The sequence below is a fragment of the Setaria viridis genome, chromosome 6 (genome assembly GCF_005286985.2).
Source record: "Setaria viridis chromosome 6, Setaria_viridis_v4.0, whole genome shotgun sequence".
In the NCBI taxonomy this organism is placed as follows: Eukaryota; Viridiplantae; Streptophyta; class Magnoliopsida; order Poales; family Poaceae; genus Setaria; species Setaria viridis.
The window spans coordinates 2,449,483-2,470,640 of NC_048268.2; the positions used below are offsets into that span (position 1 = coordinate 2,449,483).

Sequence of the window (21,158 nt, forward strand, 5' to 3'; positions counted from 1 at the left end):
ATGATTCACGCTCATGGATTGTAAACTTTCTAGCTGGAACCGAAAAATTCAGATTCAGCTTAATTCCTAATGTTAAATCTGTTAACTAGCTAAAGATCAAAACAACATCATGTGATGAAATAAAGATATCACCAACGCATGAAGAAACCCTTTGAAAGCCAATTAAACACAATCTCCACGAGGTAAATCAGCTATACCGGAGACCGGTCTCAGATGGCGGTCAGACCGGTTGCTCAAGATGTACCTTCTGACATTGCTAAACATCGGTCTCTTCTCATAAGAATGTCCTTTGGACACTGCGACGTAATGCTCATTCTTCCAGAGTGACTATACCGGATTTCTAATGTCTAAAGACACGACACATAATAGAACTGAGATGATCCTCTAGACGTCTACTAAGAAAAACATCTAATGACTCCTTTAAGCATAAATATTTTCTACACCTTCAGCAACGAGTCATTAGATATCTCAGAATATTTTCCAACCATGGATTCCAAAATCTCTAGCCTGAATAAAGGAATTTCATATTCGGCTTGATTACTGATGTTAAATACTCTAACCGGCTAAAGGTCTCAAAACAACACCGATTCATCGGCCATATATTGCCAAGGACGATAATTTGGTATCATCCATGATGAATCCATCCGTATGAATATGCATAGCCAAAATAAAAGTGTAGAGAGATACAGAAATTCAGGAATTAAAACCATCTCTAAGAACTAAAAATTCAGGAATTAAAACCATCTCTAAGAACTAAATATTTCAGCTTCTGAGAATCAATAGCAACGACTATTACAATTTAATCAACGTGCATAGCAACTTGGTGATAACCCTCCACGATGTAATGACCCATGTGGAACCCAAGGATCAAAATGAGTGTGTGAGGGATAACCAAACATATCTAAGGATGAATTCCAAGATATGGGCAGATATGGCATTTGTAAAGCAAATGGATGACGTAATGACCAATAATTTTGATGATTTGGTGCAAACCTTAGTTTTGGAGATTGTCTCTCAAACTTCCTCTTCTCCTTCAACTGTGCTGCACCCTTTGCTTGAACATCATCCTTGCTTTGAGTTTGTATGCTTTGTATAGGAACCCATGCCATGCCCTTCTTCTTCTGCCAATTTGATAAACCAAGTGGACGACTTGGCCTCGCTTCAATTTTGGACAGCATCGCTCTTTCCTTGTTTTCTTGCTTCTTCAACTTCTTTTGTTCAAATTTGACACTTGGAGGATCAATGGCTAATTTTTCCTCATCCTTGCCATTGCTAGCCAAAGGACTTAGCGTGCCAATCGGCTTTTCATTAATTGAATTCAGATCTGAACTCGTACCTTTGCGACCATCTCTTTTCACTCGATAAACTTTCTTGACAACCTTTTTCTCCTTTTGCACATTAGACCGATCCTTTTGCTTGAAACGGTCATTTTCAGAATATGGTTGCCTTGAACGCGATGGTTCCGTTGTTGCTGCATACTCTACATGATATGGTCTAAAATGTGAAGGAGTATGTGCCCATGGATCATTCCACCCCATGATGAGTAAGGATGAAAACTAGTGGAATGTGGAGCATATGGAACTGGCATTGATGGCCTAAAAGGAGGACATGATGCTGTTGAATGAAACCTTTCTCCTTGCCAAACGATGAAGTTTTTCAAGTTTATTATCCATGTACCAACGGAGGATGAAGTTTCCAACCTTTACAACACTTGAATGATTGCAATCCCCAAGAAATGGTCACAAATCCGGCAACACCTCCCCTATGGCGCTATGGATAGGGTGAAACTTAATTGAGCTGTGGAAATTGTAGTAGAAATGTTGAATAGTTTGAGAATATAGAAAAATTCTTGAATTAGTGAGAAATGAACATTATTTCCTACAATTTGATAACATTACATATAAATGAAAATTTTCTCCATTCTAACTTATTCTAAAAATGAGTAATTACATACCTCTTTTTGAAAAAAGTACTAAACTATGAAATTATTACTCTAACCTTAAATCAATTTCTTTGACTAGTACAAATCATGTCATCCAAAATTTGTAGCTTATTCTACAAATCACAAATATGAGCTCTAAATAACACATTCATATAAATAATGAAAAAATTCCCCATTGTACCTTATTCTAACAAGCACAAAATACTCTAGCTCTTAAGCATAAAACTTAGTATACTAACTATGTATCAAGGGAGGATGAAGTTTAGAACACTTGAATGAGTGACATCCTCTAAATAACACATTCATATAAATGAAAAATTTTCCCAATTGTACCTTATTCTAAAAATAACAAATTACTCTAGCTCTAAATCATAAAACTTAGTATATTAACCATGTATCAAGAGAGGATGAAGTTTCTAACCTTTAGAACACTTGAATGAGTGAAATTCCCAAGAAATGGTCACAAATTCAGCAAAACCTCCCCCTATGACGCCATGGACATGGTGAAGCTCGAGATGGAGGATGGAGCTCGGGCCAGAGAAAGAAGGAGGGTATATATAGAAACAAAATTAGTACCAGTTGGAGTCTCCAACTGGTACTAAAGGATGCCTTCTAGTACCGGATGGTGCCTTGAACTGATACTAGAGGAGGGGTGCCACACTAGTTCTGGTTGGTGGAAGCAACCGGTACTAGAGGTTGCCCTCTCTAGTACCAGTTGATGCAAACAACCGGTACTAGAGTGTGCTTTGAGAATTAGTACCGGTTGTCGCAACAAATCGGTACTAATGCTCACCCTTTAGTACCGGTTGTTTCCTCCAACTGGTACTAAAGGGGTCCTCGTGGCGCGCTCTAGGCTCTACCCCTTGGAACCAGTACTAATGCTACTATGAGTACCAGTTCAAAATACAACAGGTAATAAGCCTAGGGATGAGAGGTCAGTTTTCTAGTAGTGAATCTAGAAAAGGATCCAAACAACAAACCAGCATCTGCATCCGCACGGGAGATCGGAATAGAGAAATCACCAATTTTAACTGACTCCATTGGCCGGTGTTTGATTTTAGGAGAATCCTGAGCTAATTTCTTGGCAAATCGAACTCTTTTGTTTTGGTGGCGACAGGGAGATTTCATCGCTCTCTTCTGTTTCTTTGACATGACTGTATACAGGAGACCTGGGCAAAACTCACTTAATATTCAGAAAGCCGAAACGTGTAGCGACGAAAAGTTGCAAGCAGCCACAGCAGAGGACGTGTGATGGACAGGAGAGCCAAAGAGGTTGAGGACTTCCCTCTGGAAACCAGATCCCGGATGAAAGTCCAACTTCCCCTCCAGTTCCACAGGCAGATCCATTGGGAGGAAGGCAGGACATCACGGTGAGGAGGAAGACACACCTGCGTAACAATTAAAAATGGAGAAGATTGTTGGAGTATAAGTCAATTGCCGGCCTCTACTCATCAACTTAAGCTTTTGGGTTGAATTGATTGGTCCATGCAACTCAATATGTATCAGGGTCAGAGATTTCAAGTTCGAGTCCTGGTGGGCACGATTATATAAAATAATTGTAGCCCACGTACTCCAATCTCTACGTAGGCAGCCTGAGGGAGACTGAATTGTCCACCTCTCCTCATTAAACTTTTGTATTGAACTAGTTGGTGCATTTAACTCAATACAGATCAGATCGTTGGATCATAGCATAGGACCCCCCGAGGAGCCATTTCAGCCACTCCTTTTTTACCCGTTAGAGAATTAGAGCATCTTCAACAATCTCCCTTTTCCCAATCCAACTACCATATCAGGAGAGATGATAAGAAAATAGTACTCTAGTAGTCTCCCTTTACATTTCCCTTTTCCTAATAATTATTGAGACAACCCAATAATTCACCCCAACTCTGCCTAAATAAAGGAGGAGTTGTGACTCTTCCAATACAGCAGTTAGATTGTGATGAGATTATTGGGAGACTGCAAAATCAACTCTCCTAATAACGATGAAAATGATATTGGGATATCTCTATTAACTAGTTATTGAGAAACATTTATTAGGAGACTCCTGGAGATGCTCTTAGACCTGCTTTTGACTTGAGATTTGAGATAGGCTATGCAACATTGTTGAGCCAAGCAGCTAACTGAGGAGAGAGGCGACGGTTAATCTGAAGCAACTTTCTCAATCTATATCTAAATTATCCATCTATACCATTATGAAATACTCCCTCTATTCCAAATTGTAAGTCATTCCAAGAATCTTGGAGAGTCAAAGTATCTCAAGTTTGACCAAAATTATAGAGAAAATTATAAGATTTATGACATCAAATAGGTATACTATGAAAATATAATTGATGAAGAATCTAATGATACTTAGATGACATCATAAATGTTATTATATTATCATATAAATTTGGTCAAGTTAATGTTATTATATTATCATATAAATTTGGTCAAACTTGAGATACTTTGACTCTCCAAGATTCTTGGAATGACTTACAATTTGGGATGGATGAGTAGTAAAAATAGTCCACTAATCTTCATCTAATTATACTACTAACATATCATTATGAAGAGAGTCCAAAGTAACCATGATGTCTATATCTAAATTACTCACCGATTAAAAATTATCAAAAGTCATCTTCATCTAAATCACCCACCCATGCCGTATGAAAAATAACCTTTGTAACTCCTCTAAATTTACTTCTAAAGTACCATCCGTAGTCAAACACATAGATGAAACTAAGGTTTCGGAAAAATTTGGAGGTGTGATCGATGTAAAAGGAAGAAACTGTGAATAGGGATAAAAAACATATGGAGTAGTTGGTCACTAAAATACATCACAATCGATAAAGATAACAAAATATTAGTACGAGTATATTGTGTCAGAATATAATTAAACAAATGAGATAAAGAGAGCTAAACTTATATCTTTTAAAAGTACTAGCCTGTGTACAGTAGCATGATCGAGTTAATGGACGAGTAAATATAATGCAGTATAAATATATATCCGTCTACTGCACAGGCCAAGACGACAGGAAGTCTACGATTATTACTGTTGGAGGAGCACTAGCTCTAGTGCTGTTGGTCCTCGGGGCGTGGTCTATCGTCTCACGTTGGAAGTGGAGAAGAAACAGACACCATGGCTTTGAGAAGCTGGGGAAGCACGAGCCTACTCGGTTCGAGTATCATGATTTGGAAGCCGCAACAGACCATTTCTCCCAAGAGCGGAAACTTGGAGAAGGTTCCTTTGGGGTGGTCTATAGAGGGTACTTTGAAGAAACTGGGATGTGAGGTAGCGATAAAGAAGATAAGTCCCAGGTTGTGGGACCAAACATGGATTTTTATGCCGAACTCGACACCATCACTTCAGTAAATCACAAGAATCTCGTCAAACTCGTTGGTTGGTGCAGGGGAAAGAGCTGGAACTTTTTTGAGTTCTTGTGTTGGTGTTGGAAGAAGGAAAACGATGAGCTCTTCCTAGTCTATGAATTGGTGCCCAAGGGAAGCCTGCAGGACCACCTAGACAACAAGGAGGAAACTCTACCGTGGCGAACAAGGTACATAGTTTAAATAATACTCCCACACATGCATGTTGTTTAATTGGATAGTACATAGTACATCATTGAAGGTTCATATATTAATTTAATTCTTTCTAATAACAATTAGGTACAAGATAGTGAAGGACATCGCTAGTGCTCTTCTCTATCTCCACCATGAGTGCGTCCCAGTCATCTTGCACAGAGATATCAAGCCGAGCAACATCCTTCTGGATAACAACTTCAATGCCAAGCTTGCTGACTTCGGCCTGTCGAGGATCACGGATCCTGGCTGTTCAAAGGTCCTGACTAGAGCTGTAGGAACCTAGGGTTACATAGATCCACAATGCAGGAAGGACGGGGTGGTTGAGTTCAGCCGTAACTCTGACGTCTACAGCTTCGGCATTGTTCTGCTCGAGATCGCTTGCAAACAAGGTATGGTCAGGGAACGAGTCTTGCAACAGTACATCAACAGATCTCTCCTGCAGCAGGCTGCTGATGACAAGTTAAAGGATGAGTTCAATAGAAGTGAAATGGAGAATGTGATCATCCTAGGGCTCTGGTGCTCCTACCCTGATGATAGTAAGAAGCGGCCTAGCATGCAGCAAGTAGTGGCTGTCCTGGAGCATGGCAGGACATTTCCAGACGACCTTAACTCATTATTAGACACTACTTCAGCTTCTACACAACAGGAAACGTACATGGTCCTGCAGGCACCTAGTTCAGCTGGCAGCACCTCCTACGATAGCATGATGCATGCATGAATTGAATGACACCACGAACCCTATACATCTTTGGTCGAGGTTATTGGCCATACAGTATGCGCGTGTACCGAAACGTAATGGCGTGGACCAGCTGCAGCGTCCATGGTCCTCAATTACGCATCCTCTATTAGTAGTGGATATGTGTGTATATTTTTATTTGATAGAACAGGAGGGGTGAGGCCCCTACTGGTACGAGAAAAGATATGTGTATATATTGCTTTTGCCATTGGAAACATGAATCAAGCATGCTGCACTGCTGAATACATTATATACCAGGCCGTGTGTTGACTGGGCAAACCGGCCTGGCCGGTTTTGGTAAATTTGTCAAATGCTGCATCAGCCTCCACCATTGCGTAGATCTCGTCGAGTAGATCAAAATGCATACGTAGAGTATTTGATTTGGTGTCCGTATGAAGGAGATATGGCCCTAGAAAGATTCTCCCCGTGAAAATAGGCTAAGCCGGTTTTGGAGGTTGGCTACGGCGGTTTCTTGGCCTAATCCGAGTTAAGAGTTTTATTTTTGGCATAATTAATTGGGGTTTTGACTCCTACCGAGGCAAGACCTCCCCATCTTTTAGATATGAAGGGCCACAACCGATTGAGGAAAATCCAATCGAACAATTCATGCACATTTACCTTTTTACTTCTAAACTCTAGCTAATTCCTCTTCCAAACCCCATACTGTGTGTCTAGTGATCCCCACGATCAGATATGGTGTCCTAGGCTTGCTGGTCATCAACCTAGGGCATGCGGACAAAGTCCACGCCATAACGGGATCCCTCCCGGGTGAGAGCTCCAATGGCCTTTACTAGTTTGCTCGTAAACTAATCGTTCTTCGTCACATAAGCACGTTGGTTGTCCTTTGTTGGTTTGCTTGTAAACCTATCAATCCTCCATCACTTTATTAGTTTGTTTGTAAACCTATCAATCCTCCATCACGTAAGGGTGGTAGTTATCTTTATCGGTGACCACCGTTTCCGGCAAAGTCCAACGAAACCGGCTTAGCCTATTTTAGAAACCGGCTTTGGCCTGTTTCAGCAACCAGCTTAGCCTTTCAGCAACCAGCTTAGCCTTTATCCGAAACCGGCTTAGCCGATTTTCGCTGGTCACAGGGACTCTATCGGTTTGCGACCTGTTTGGTGAAAAAAATATGCATGTTATAATCAATTACAGTGGCAGTACCTATGATATGTAGGCCCCATGATTTGAGTTTTTGTGTTGCTTGCCTCCAAAGAGAATGCCGGATACAATTTAATGTTTTAACTGAATATTTGGTATGAAGCGTATATATGGGGTACAAGAAAAGCATCAGAATTATTAATTAAGGAAAGATAAGAAAGTCCATGTTTTGCTTGCGTACGTTGAGGCCGCTTCAGCCGTGGCAACTAGCATGCATGAAAGGAAATGATTAGCTATGGAAGCTTATACTAACGTGAACAACTTAAACACCTAGTTATGCACGTGAGGTTGCTAGCTTCCTAGCATGAACGTGATGGTCTTGCTTCCTAAGAAAAGCAGAGTCCGATTGACTTATATGTTCCGGTGTGCTAAAGATGCAAGCTAATTCAGTTGAGGAAACAGAAGGGCTGGATTAGTCTGATCAGGTCTTCAAGCAACCGACATAGCTCCTTCCAAAATCATAGGCCACGGTTCTGGCCTATATAAAGTACCGATACCTTTCAGCTTAGGGACACTGCACCAGAAATCTGTGCTAACACAAGGAAATTAGTGTGCTGGCGGGCGCGATTGGCACCACCAGCATAGAGAATCGTCAGGCTGGCGGGAGCACATGTCACCCCATCTGTGCTAGCGGGTGACATAACCACCCGCCAACATATAGAGACACTGTGCTGGCGGGCGACACAAGCCCACCGCTAGCATAGATGGGGTGACCTGTGCTGGCGGTTGACTTATGTCACCAGCTAGCACAGAGAGGCACTGCTAGCAGTTGGCTTATGTCGCCCGCCAACACAGAGCACAGTATAAAAGCTCCTGTTTATCTTCCTCCCTAGGCAACCTTCCATTGGTGGTTGGCTGAGAGGAGCTCGGGAAAAGCTCCAAAATACCAAATCTAAGGGGGAAGGTTTTGCTCTTGATTTTCATGGAGGAGGTGGCTATATAAGGTGAGTTTGTGTCATTCCAACCTTCTTTTAGAACTTCTATCCATCGTATCTAGTTTCATTAGCTTGTCATCTAGATCTAGATCTAGAATTAGGAGAGAGAGAAGGGAAGAGAGAAAAAAAATAGAACCAAGTGTCCTTCATTTCCTTGTGACACTTAGTTCTACAAGGGTCCTTAGCTTTTAAATTAAAGCACAAGTCAATAACAAAATGCATGACAAGATAAGAAGAAGGTAAACAAGCATACAGGTAATAACATAAAGGTAACCACACACATGAGTATACATGTCAACAATATAATCTAACATGCACAAAAGCTAAACGACATGTCTATTACATGAAGATACACAAAAGAACCAACAAACACCCCCAAGCTCCCCTTATCTCTACTCCCCCTTAGGCGGCGAGGTAGAAGCGGCGGATTCAGAGGGTTGAACAATGTATGCTGAGACCAATGTAGGAGCTTGGGCTGGAAACGCTGGAGAACTCTCAGGAAGAGGTAGATCAACACGAGGGGAAGCGGGCACACCCTTAGGCAAAGGAGATGAAACTGTCCCCTCAACCTCAGAAGCCATCTCTGCGTGAATCTGCTGAGTGACAGTGTGAAGAGCAGCATCCGACTCGTCAAGCCTATCTGACCGAGGTGTCACAAAGGACAGAAGAGGAGAACTGGACCTTGGCGTTGGGAGAGAAGGCTGCGATGTCTCCTCTGACAGAAGTGGAGTTGTAGAGAACGGAGCATACACCAGAGTCGACCTCGAACTCGTGAACTGACCCTGCCGTGGCTGCTCGGGAAAAGAAGGTTGTGACAGTGTAAGCTGCGGCCCGGTGGTATGTGGTAGTGAAAACATCCCTGTCTGCAGAAGAGGTGAGTATGGGTTAGTGGCTAAGGGAGTATGCACGAAACCACCAATCAGAGGAGTAGGAGTTTTGGGATCGTGTTGGAGCTGCTGAGTAGTCGGAAGTGGGGGTGGCTCCAGCCCAGTGTGACGATACAGCTGTCCTAGGCATCCAGAGAGAAAAGTGAACATCTGAGAGTTAACCATCTGCTATTATAGGATCTGCTGCCTCTAAGCCTCGTGCTGCTGTCTCATACCCTCAAGAATGACTTGCTGGGTCTCAAGATGAAGGGAAATCTGAGACTGCATCTGTACCATCCTCTCCTCAGCCTGCACCATCCTCTCCTCACTCGCCTACTGCATGGCTGTGATAGACTGGAGTATAGCTGTGAACGGGTCAGGCTGAGTGACCTGAGCAACTGTCAATGTGGGAACTGTCGGCTCTGGCTCTAACTCATGTTGTCCTGAAAGAGAAGAACCACCTGCCTCATCATCATGAGCATGACGAAATTTGAAAGTGGGCTCTAAAGGAGTGTAGTCATCATCCTCATCAGAGTCCTCAAAATCTGTGGCAAGGTAGTGTGGAAGAGGAGCCTCAGCGGCTACAAGTAACTCATCCTCTCGCTCGGCCTCATCCTTGGCTGCTTGTGTAATAGCTCTCTCCTCAATCTCAACATGTGCACGCCGAACCCCTCTAGCTCCTCTCCTAGCATCATTAGGCATTGTGGGCCTATGGAACTTGAATCACGTCTTGGAGCTCTCATAAATGGATATGTGCTGCTGAGCTCCCAAGCAAGCCAACAACCAACTAATCCAATGAGTATATAGCTGCTAACGGTTCATGCCCATCCCATCCATAATAGCATCCTCCACCTCACACAACAAAAGATCAACGATGTCAAACAGCATGTATGTCATGATGTGATAGAGAAGTCACTGCAGCAATCCGATGATCGACTCGACATTCCCAACTTTGAAGAGTAAAGACCTCTTGAGAGCATTGTGAACCACATACGCCTCAGGAGTCAAGTGGTCAAGAGCCCTGGGAGTGCCTGGAAGAAATGACTGAATGAACAAAGGACTGATCTCCTCATCTGTCGGGAAGATGGGGTCGTGAGCACTACGAGGAGGATCAATACCAGGATAGCACATCTAGTGAAGTGACATGTCATCCAATGGAATACCAAGGTTACGAGCAATTTTGGCCCTTGAAAACTGCCATCGCTCTCCCTGTAACATGAACCGGATCCAGAGGCTGTCAGGGTCAATGTGAACTATAACATAGAAGATTCAGACCCAATCTGAAACATATCGGGATCTCTCACTGAGTAGAGGTGGCAAGCCGGGGATGTACTTAAAGTATGGAAGTATGGGAGTACCACTTGTGGCTATCCTGAGAGCTGTCCACTGTAGCATCCTATGTGCGCTAAGTTGAGAACCACCTCGAGTGTAAGAGGTGAAGAAGCTCTCCTGTAACAGAGTCCAAAAGCGAGGATCCACATTGTGGTCACGGCTAGGCGTGAACCACTCATCGATAGTCACGTTCCTCAACTTCTTCACCTTAGGCCCTGGCAAGGTCCTCAAATCACGAAGATGGACTCCAAAAACCTCAGCTTGGGTGCCCCTGATCCTGCCTCCCTCCTGATCTGTATCACTGTTGTGCTCTCTCTGAAGGATGGGAGAAGCACGCTGTTGTGCTGGCCTCTAAACGCTTCCTTCGCTGGTCCTAGGATGGGAACACTGTACAAAAGAAGGTGTAACTATCTCTATCTGACGAGTACGGCCTGACCTCCTCAAAGGCTGCTCTATCGGGTTCTCCCCCTGAGCCTGTGCACTGCCCTAAACTGGCTCTCCAATACGAATACCACTCTGTGGCTGCCCCTCAGTATCTTTCACGCTCAATGCACACTCCCAATCCTTGTCGAACTTGCTTTTCTTCTTTTTAGGCACAACCTTTTCCTTACCCTTCCTCTTCTCGCCTGTCATCTGCAAGAGATATGGTGGAAGATTATAGAATGATATATATATATATATATATATATATATATACAAGAGTAGAATGTAACTAAGGGTTAGAGGTCCTTAAGCATAGCAAAAGAATGATTGAGCCTAATCATGATTTTCTAGGAGATAAACTTGCTCAACACATGACAAAAAGGGTCGGAAACTATGATAAAGTCCTTAGGTGTACAAGATGTGCAAGTGTGAACTAGTGAGTATGATATGAAACAAATAATTGTGACCAAGAGGATTTGATGCTAAAAGTTGTGGCAGTGGGAGAAAGCAACAATTTTCACATAATCAACCTCCAAAATCACATCTAGTCATCCCTGTCTAAAAACTATGCATGAAAGCATATCAAAGTGAAGCAAAGGGGAGGTGTAGATGGGGCCTCACCACTGTGCAAGGATTTTGGGAAGGCAGTGGACTCCTTTGGCCTTGAAGACAGCGGTCAGTGGCCGATGGTGGTGGCGCCCATCGCGGAGATGGCCGGAGGCGGCGAGGCGCATGTCGTGGAGATGGCCGGAGACGGTTATGACATGCGGCCTATGCGTAAAAGAGGCACTGGATGTTCCCATGGGAGTTGATAACAAGCGTTGGACAAAAAGTTGGAGGAAAAATTAATTAGGTGCTGAATAGCGCACCGAAAGGTCCGATGCTAGGATTTTTAGATGCGCCAGACAAATTTTTCAAGGGTCCAAAAATTACTGAGATTTTCATCACCACCGGATGTTCCCCTTTTGGAACCTAAGAGGCATCGGAACATCCACTGGTGACAAAATTGCTATGCCGAACTAATATAATTTTCAAAGAAGTTTGTCACTTGCCTATGATCTTGTTATAAGCATTACAATGCTATGTTTGTCATTTTAATGTAATTACATCCTTGGTTTAACTGCTATATTTTTCATTTTAATATAACATGGAAATCTTATCATAGGTTATTAAAAATGGATCAAAGAGCATGGGTATATGGCATACGGAGGCATTCACCTACTTTCATGTTAGAGCTAGAGAAGTTTGTGGAGGCTGCAAAGAAGCTCGCTCGCATTTGCAAGACAAAGCAAATACGTTATCCGTGTTGTGACTGTAGCAACAAAATTGTATGGGAGGATACTAATATCACCAAGAGGCATTTGATACAACGAGGTTTTGTGCATAGCTACACAATTTGGTCCCACCATGGAGGGACATGAGGTACTTCCAACAACACAGACATCAATACTGACTATGATGAAGTGGGTGGTGATGATGCAAACAACGATAATCGTGTTATGATGGATGATGATTACGACCGTGGAGATCAAAATGGTGATCAAACAAATATGCGTGTGGAACCACAAGTGGACAAGGAATGTGATGCTGATATGGAGGACATGTTGTACCACATTGAACCGGAAGTGTTGCTAGGGAGTGCTAAAGGGTTAGAGAATTTTGAGACCCTAAAGAAGGCAGCAAAGGACCGTATGTATGAGGGATGTGGGAAAGAGTGGACAGTGCTGAGTTTTGTCCTTCATCTTCTAATCTTGAAGGCTAAATTCAGCTAGTCAAACAATAGTTTCAATGATCTCCTTACTCTACTTGGCAATTTGCTCCCGAAGCCGAACTTTGTGCCAAAAAACACATACGAAGCAAAGAAAATTATCAATCCATTGAAGATGCCTGTGCAGAGAATTGTACCACGATGAGCACGCGGCATTGGAAAGGTGTCCAAATTGGGATGCTAGCCATTACAAAAGTAATGCCGATTTTTGTGACGACCGTGCCGGTTCCTCAATCAGGAATAAGAGGAAGAAGGGTGCAAATAAAAGTGCTGGTGCGCAAGTGGAGGATCAATCCTGTATAGGTACTGACATGATGACTCAGCGTAGAGTCCCTGCCTTAGTGATGCAGTACTTGCTGGTGGTGGACCATCTGAAGCATTTGTTCTCAAAATCAAACACAGCTGAAATGATGACTTGGCACGCTGATCGCCCAGTAAAGGATGAAGGAAAGCTTCGACATCCATTCGATACTTGCTAGTGGAGAAACTTCGATGCCAATCATCCAGGGTTTTCAGTTGAAAAAAGAAATGTACGGTTCATGTTGAGCACAGACGGCATGAATCCATTTGTGAAAGAAGCAGCACGCACAACACATGGCCAGTGTTGATGACCATATACAACCTTCCCCATGGCTATGTCACAAGAGGAAGTTCCTTTTCCTAAGATTCTCATACAAGGCCCGAAGCAGCTTGGCATCGACATAGATGTTTTCCTTGAGCCATTGATGGAAGATATGCAGAAGCTTTGGGAAGATGGGGTTCGGATGTGGGATGAGTACAAACATGAGCACTTTACACTAAGGGCCATTATCTTTGTTACCATCAATGATTAACCCACCCTGTTTGTCTTGATAGGTCAGGTAAAAGGAAAGACAGCATGCCTGGTTTGCTTGGATGGAACATCATTTGTGCACCTTAAGAGATCTATGAAGACAGTGTTAATGTGGCATAGGTGCTTCTTATTGAAGACGCACAGATACCGCAGGATGAATGATTTCTTCGATGGCACCAATGAGAATGACTTTGCTCCAAAACCGGCTACTGGTAAAATAGTATTTGAAATGCGCTAGAAGGTCAAGTTCACACTCGGTAAGAAGGTGGTGCCGATAAGTCAAGAAGGAGAGGAGCAGGCTGAAACTATAGATGTCGCAGACATGCTGTTTAAAAAGATGTCTATTTTCTTTAAGTATTTTCCATACTGGCAAGAGCTGGCGGTGCGCCATGCCATTGATGGGATGCATTTTCAGAAGAATGTGTTCGATAGCACCATCAGATTCTTGGGCTTATCAGGCAAGGCAAAAAACAAACTAAAATCATGAAAGGATCTTATTGACCTTAAAATCAAGCCAGAGCTCCACCCGCAAGAAGTACAGAATAGTAAGCATTACCTTCCCCCAGGTTGCTACAACTTAACACCAAATGAGAGATTGGCAATGTGCAAGTCCTTGCACGGGCTGAAAGTGCCAACCGGATTCTCATCAAACATCCGGTCACTAGTCTTGAAGGACATGATGCTTGCTAGCTATAACTCTCATGATTGCCATATGATGATCATAGTTTTTCTCACTATTGCGATCCAGGCTATCAAATCAGTATTCGTGAAGATGGTTATCACATGGATGTGTTACTTCTTCAATGTGATTTCGCAGAAAGTGATTGATTGTGTCGAGTTGGCTGGGCTTCAACTATTTGTGTCAAAAACTCAAGCCCAGCTTGAGATGTGCTTCCCTCCATCCTTTTTGATATCATGGAACATCTCATAGTCCACATGGTCTAGCAAATAACTAAACTAGGGCCTATGTACTTCCATCAGATGTGGACATACAAATGGTTCATGTCGACTCTCAATGGATACATGAGAAACAAGGCCTTTCCAGAGGGCACCATGATCGAGAGCTACCATACAAAAGAGTGTTCATTGCTGCATAGATTACGTAAAATATAAGAGAGCTATTGGTTTACCAGAATCTCGGCATGAGGGTAGATTGTCTAGGAGAGGTACCATTGGAATGAAAAGATTCATAGACAAGGATAACCAGCAATTGGAGAAAGCGCATTCAAGCGTTCTACAACAGCTTGCAATAGTGGAGCCCTTCGTCGAGCAACACCTAAATGAGGTACGTGGACAAAGTATTGGTCGCTCGGAGGATTGGATCATCAAAGAGCAAAAGTGTCGATTCCCATTATGGTTGAAGGACCATGAGCATCGATTTCAAGGAAATTCCATAGAAGATGTAGCATTGACCAGGTTGGTGTCTGGGCCATCAAGCAATGTCACCTCATGGAAAGCATATGAAATTAATGGATACACATTCTATACCATCGCAAAGGACAACAAAAGTGTGGCTTACCAAAATAGTGTAGAAAGAACATGCGGAAAGAACATGGAGGAAATATGGGAACTTGATTATGGAGAGAATATCCGGATCCCCAAATGGAGTTACAGATGACAATTATGGGTTGACACTTGTAGACCTAGCCAATGTAGCTTACAAAGATGACCCATGGGTACTCGCGCTGATAGTGTCGCACAAGTATTCTACGTAACAGACCCTATGAATCCAAAGAAGTACATTATCGTCTCCAGAAAACAAAGGATCCTTGGAGTTGAAGGTGTACTGGACGTTGAGGAGTACAATCAGTACGAGGAATTGAACTTTTCAAAGACCATGAACGAAGAATCAAGCGTGTTGAAGCAAGCATTGATAAATCCATGAAGCCATGGTTACATACTAACTGTGAAGGAAAAAATATTAAAGGATAAATAATATTTATTTTCTCTTATGTTGTTTGACTAATTAATATTCTTGTAAGACTTATTAATTATCTTGTAAGACTTTATTAATGTACCATAAGCCATTTTGTTTATAATTTTCGTGATTCAATGGCAATATGATCATTAGCAGTGATAAAGTGTTTAGAACATGCCTTGAAGGTATTCTAGATCCTAAAAAAGCAACCATAACCAAAGAGAATCAAAGAACTGAAGAAATCTAGGAAAACACACCATCAGATGTACCGATGGCCCCCCAGAACAGCGTCGTAGCAAGTTTCGGAGCAATTGGTATGCTACAAAGCAATTGAGGTAATAAAGGTTTGCCGGATGTTCTGATGGCCTTATTTCTAGTTGTGTCAGACGAATTCTTAGGGTTAGGCTTCAAAGGCAAAGAAATCTCTAAAGCACGGAATGTTCCGATGGTTAGCCAAATAAGAGTGTCAGACCAAGCATATTTACTTTGATCCTTGACAGAAGGTTTTGGCCATAAATACTTTAGCACCGGTTGATCCGATGGGGGCATCAGATCAAGCGTTGGATGATCCGATGCTCACTGCTGACCGTAGTGCTTCCAAAAAAACTGCTAGCACTGATGGTAGTGGGGCCCACTAAAGTCACTAGGGGAAAAAATTTGGCCTCGCACACGAACTCGTTCAACGCGTCCGATCCTGGGCCTACTTGCGAGTGCGCGTAGCACTACGAGTAGCGGGGCCCACAGACCACTCGCAGTTGCACAAGACGGTACGGCCCAAGCCGCAAGGGGAGACGGAGGACAACGTGAGTTCGAGAGAGGCACCGGCGACCAAGTATTTAAGCAAGTGTTTCTCCCTGTGCGAAAGTGAGGTGGGACTAAAATGCTGCTATGCGACCGCACGCTACCTCAAATGGGTCAAAACTCCAAAACAGCCCACGTAATGCGCACTGCAGCCCGCCAGCGCAGTGATTTCAATAGAATTCCAAAATGATTTAAATACGTGGCAAATGATTTCAAAATTGTTTCAACTTTTACACATGGACATAAATGTTATATAGTCAATTTAAAAAAATATTTTTTCGTAAATAACACAAATCATAATGAGTAGTTAGTTCACTTGTCACTATTTTTTCATAGATAACACAAATCATAATGAGTAGTTAGTTCACTTGTCACACTTTCAACCTATAGTGACAAGTGAACTAACTATTCATTATGATTTGTGTTATCTAAAAAAATATTTTTTAAATTGACTAAATAATATTTATGTGCATGTGTAAAAGTTTGAAATAATTTTGAAATCATTTGCCAAGTATTTAATTATTTTTGAATTCTTTTGAAAGCACTATTTTTGTGGGCGATAAAGCCGCCCACCAGCATTAAGGCACTACATTTATTATGTTTACTTACGTTGTTATATATTATTATTATAAGTCTATACGATGGAACTTGTTATTTAGGACTGCGTTATTTTGTTTGCCAGCATACAAAAGACTTAATATATAGAATAGAAATTATATCCAGATATACTTTAAAGTTTCTTGAATATAAGTTGTGTTCTTTCTTTGCATTGAATGAAATTGGGACCATAAAACACAAATAAGTGAACTGACCATATGCAAATTGCACTGACGGGTCGTGCCTGACAAGGAAAGGTCCTGACAAAATCAGTGGATCCTAGCAAAAAGGTCTGCCTGACAAAGAAAGGAAAACACCAAATATGATTTGGGTAGAAAAGGTTCACTCATGTCTTTGTACTATTGAAATATAATTGCATCTAGGTTTGTCCTATGTCTTTTTTTCAACTTTGACTAAGTAATAAATATATAAAAGTTATATAGTTGGCAATACAAGATTGATCCATTACAAGAAATACGTTCATAATATTCCCCAATTCTCGTTATTTCATTTAGAGTTGAGCAGAAGAATAAGGAGGAAGATAAAATCACCATGTTACCTTGAATTAATATATTATTTAGGAAAAAGTCCAAATTACTCCCCTCAAGTATTGGCAATGTTCGAATAACACCCTAAACTATTTTTAGGCTCAGTTTACACCTTATAATATGCCATTTTGGTTCAATTCACACTTTAAGACAATTGTCTTTTTGTTTCTCCATGACAAGTGGAGTCTTAAGTTAAAATATTGCGAGATGATAGCAGACATCGTAACATTAATGGATTTTATCATTATTTTGATAGGTTATGATATTTAATAAAAATTACTTATTTTGATACACAGTTATAATAAAAATAATAATGAAAAATTCTAATATATTTTTTGGAAATATATTATGATGTCCACTACCACCCCGCAAGATTTTAAATTAAAATTCAAATTTTTCTTACCATTTAAATCTCTAAAGTGTGTGTGCATGAGAAAGAAGCTAGTTAATCGTTAACTCAAGGACGACTTTTACAATAAATGTAAAAATAAGAGCCGTCCATCCGAAAAGATTGTATAGTGGAAAGAGGAGGTACCTAGATTTAACTAAGGAAAGGTGCACAACTAGATTTAACTAAGGAAAGGTGCACAACTGGTGGTATGACTCCCTCCGTCCCAAAAAAAATAAGTCATTCTCCGATTCAAAATTTGTCCAAAAAACAAATTATTATACTCAATTTGGCATGTGTGCATATATACACATGTGGGCATGCAGTAATCAATTAGCACCAAATATGGTTAATAAATAGGGGTAATTGAGGTTCTTTTACCTCCCTATTAATCTGTCCAAAAATTCCTAGGATGACTTGTTTTTTGGGACGGAGGATGTATGTTTGTAAAAATGGTCTCCAACAACTTGCATGTCTATGATGTATATTGTGGAGAGATAGAAAAGTCCTTTTAGAGCTCTCATACAATGATTTAGCATATATCCTTATAATTTGAAGGCATTCCTGGGGATCACCCTGTTTGAGAAGCGTCCATCCGTTAGATGTCTTTACATCCAATGAAGTACTGAATAAGCCCTTTCCTTTAAGTTATTGAAATTTCAGCCATATTTTTACAGAACAGCGACGTTCTAATCTGTTTGCCAAGCTTGTCCCCGTCTTTAAAAACATTCTTACAAGGTTGTAGTTTCAACGATGTCAGAATTGTTTGGTTGTGAACTGACTACGGCATACTGAAGAACAACATTATTGACAGTTGACCTCTACTAGAGTCTCTGCACGTTGATGGCTCTTTCCAACTGGAGAGGTCAACGCTTGCAAGCATTTGGACCTCGTCTACATATACATAAAATTTGCCATTCAAAAATAAAGTTAAGCAACAATTAATCTATCCAAAAACCAAGCAAAAAAGATTCATTCATATTATAGTCAAAAAAGGCTATAAATTTTTTAAATAATTTTCTGAAAACAAATCATTGACAGAGGATTCCGAGTCACTTAAGGAAAATTAAGTAAGCACCTTATTAAGGAGAAAGGATGGACTAATTTGAAGTCTCTTCCCACACGATTTCGATTCCCGTTGTTACTGCCGAAGATCCACGCGTTCCCAACCCAAGCGATGGCCTCCTCCGGCAGCTGCTGCCTCCGCCTCTGCATGGAACCTCCGCCGGCGGCGAGGGACTGGGCGGGGCTGCCGCGCGACGTCCTGTTCATCGTCTTCCTCAAGCTGGGCACACGCGAGATCATGCGCGGCGCCGAGTTCGCGTGCACGGCGTGGCGCCGCGTCGCGCTCAAGGAGCCCGCGCTGTGGCGCCGCATCTACATGCCCACGATCTGGAGGTACTCCAAGGCATGGCGCCCGATGCTGCGCGCCGCCCTGGACCGCGCCGCCGGCCAGTGCGTCGCCTTCACCGGACCCTGCGACAACCACTCCCTGCTCGACCTCGCCGAAAGGTATTCATCGTGTTCTTCGTTCTTGTTACCTTCTACTCTGAAATATGAATGGATTGGAGAACTTGCAAGCTCCAATCCAGATCTGTTGTTTCATTAGATGAGCTACTATAGGTGTATTGTTCTGACTCGAAGGTGTGTGTTCCTGCAGAGCACCGTCTTTGAAAAGCCTCGTTCTCTTCGACTTTGTTGCGTGCAATGAAGTGTTGGACGAAGCCCTCAAGCAGCTCCCTCTCCTAGAAGATGTTGAAATTTCACCGGCGCATCGCAGCTCCGACGACTCCAGAAGGCTGTTCCTTCCAGTTTGCCAAGCTTGTCCCCGTCTCAAGAAACTCGTACTCGAGCGCCAGAAGGTTTTTGCCCATGACTACTCTGACGACGGCGCGGATGATGGTGACCAGCAGCAGAGTCATCGTGAGCGGTGGTCATGGGATTGCATATTTCGTCCCGCTGTCGAGAAACAAGTACTTGAAACTCCAGTTATGTCCGAGCTACGCTCCTTAGAACTGTTTGACTGTGAACTCAATACTGCTGGACTGTACCAAATCCTAGATGTGTGCCCTCTACTGGAATCTCTCCACGTTACAGGGCCTTCCGTTCATGGCGAGATGGAAAACAAGCTAAGGGAGATATGTGCTGGACTGGGGAAAGGGAGTCTTCCTAGTCATGAGGCAGCAGATGATGAAGGTTCAGATGATTACTGTAATTCACAGGAGTATGATGACTGGAACTAAAGAGTATTATGCCTACTGATCTTCTAGAGATCTTTAGATCAGTTGCAACAACGGAAATAAGGTGCATTGCTATATCACATTGTGTCTAATTTTATGGCATCAATATCACATTTTATTGAATTTCAAGGCACCTACAAGTTTTACATATGTATCTATGATCTGTCTAATTTGACTCTGCTCAACTGATGATGTTCTTGACACTAGTTTATTGTGCATCACACAGAGATGACTGTCTTAAAAGAAACAGGCTGCCGTCGAGATCTTTCTTTTCCTTATACATTTATGTGTCATGTACTCAGGTCAACTCACAACTTTATGAATTCTACCAAGTGTGGAATAGTGATGAAATGACTAGCTATCTTTGCTGAAAGCAATATTAATATTCCATCCCTTAACATTGGTCGCTGTGATGATGTCAACGTGGATGGCATACGACAATAGCATCAAGGCTTGTTTATGGACACGACGAAGATCAAGACGGCCAGCGAATGGCGTTCAGCATGAACTCCTCTCCGCAGCACCGCCGGCCTCGTCTTGTTGGGCAGCATCTTCACCGGCTTCTTTATAGAATGCTTGATTTTACCTACCATATTTTCTGGATAAATTCAGATGTTGCCTGGCTGATATAGGGATTAGAATTATATTTCTGAATGTTTTTGAACAAATCAAGATACTGGAATATGTCTACAAATTCTGAGCATTGATGCACTGTGGTCTTCCAATTTCTTGCTTGGGCTCTAGTTAACTTACAAGTGCCCCCTAACTAGACCGTCGTTTTCAAACTCTTTATTTAAGCATTCAGGGATCACCACCAAGTCCCGTTCTTCATGAAAATCATCATCCATAGTCCTATCTTATTATTCTATACTAATTCTCATGAGCTGTGGTCGAAAAAACAAAGAAATCCTACAAATTGGAAAAGAAAAAAAATCACCCACCCACCAACTTTTTCTACAATAGTCTTTTATTTCTTCGATCGATTTCACGATATTTTGGTTCTTGTCAGACAGGCAACATACCAACTGACAACGAAAATAAGCATCAAACCGTTGTGCACACAGCAATATGTCTCCTTGGGTTCTTCCATGGGCTGCCAAACCTGAGGTC

General features: G+C 42.0%; 2 protein-coding genes across 2 annotated transcripts; both read left to right on the forward strand.

The window, feature by feature from the left end:
- Positions 1 to 5,582: 5,582 nt before the first annotated feature.
- Positions 5,583 to 6,221, forward strand: LOC117860745 (putative L-type lectin-domain containing receptor kinase V.1; the record flags this gene model as incomplete). The annotated part of the gene is given in 1 exon segment (XM_072294541.1): positions 5,583 to 6,221. A coding segment is annotated over 1 exon segment (639 nt), but the record flags the coding sequence as incomplete, so codon positions are not given.
- A 12,764-nt stretch (positions 6,222 to 18,985) lies between these two features.
- Positions 18,986 to 20,051, forward strand: LOC117860746 (putative F-box/LRR-repeat protein 9). Its single transcript, XM_034744122.1, has 2 exons — positions 18,986 to 19,320; positions 19,469 to 20,051. Exons 1-2 carry the CDS (start codon positions 18,986 to 18,988, stop codon positions 20,049 to 20,051), a joined length of 918 nt encoding a protein of 305 aa, XP_034600013.1.
- Positions 20,052 to 21,158: the final 1,107 nt, after the last annotated feature.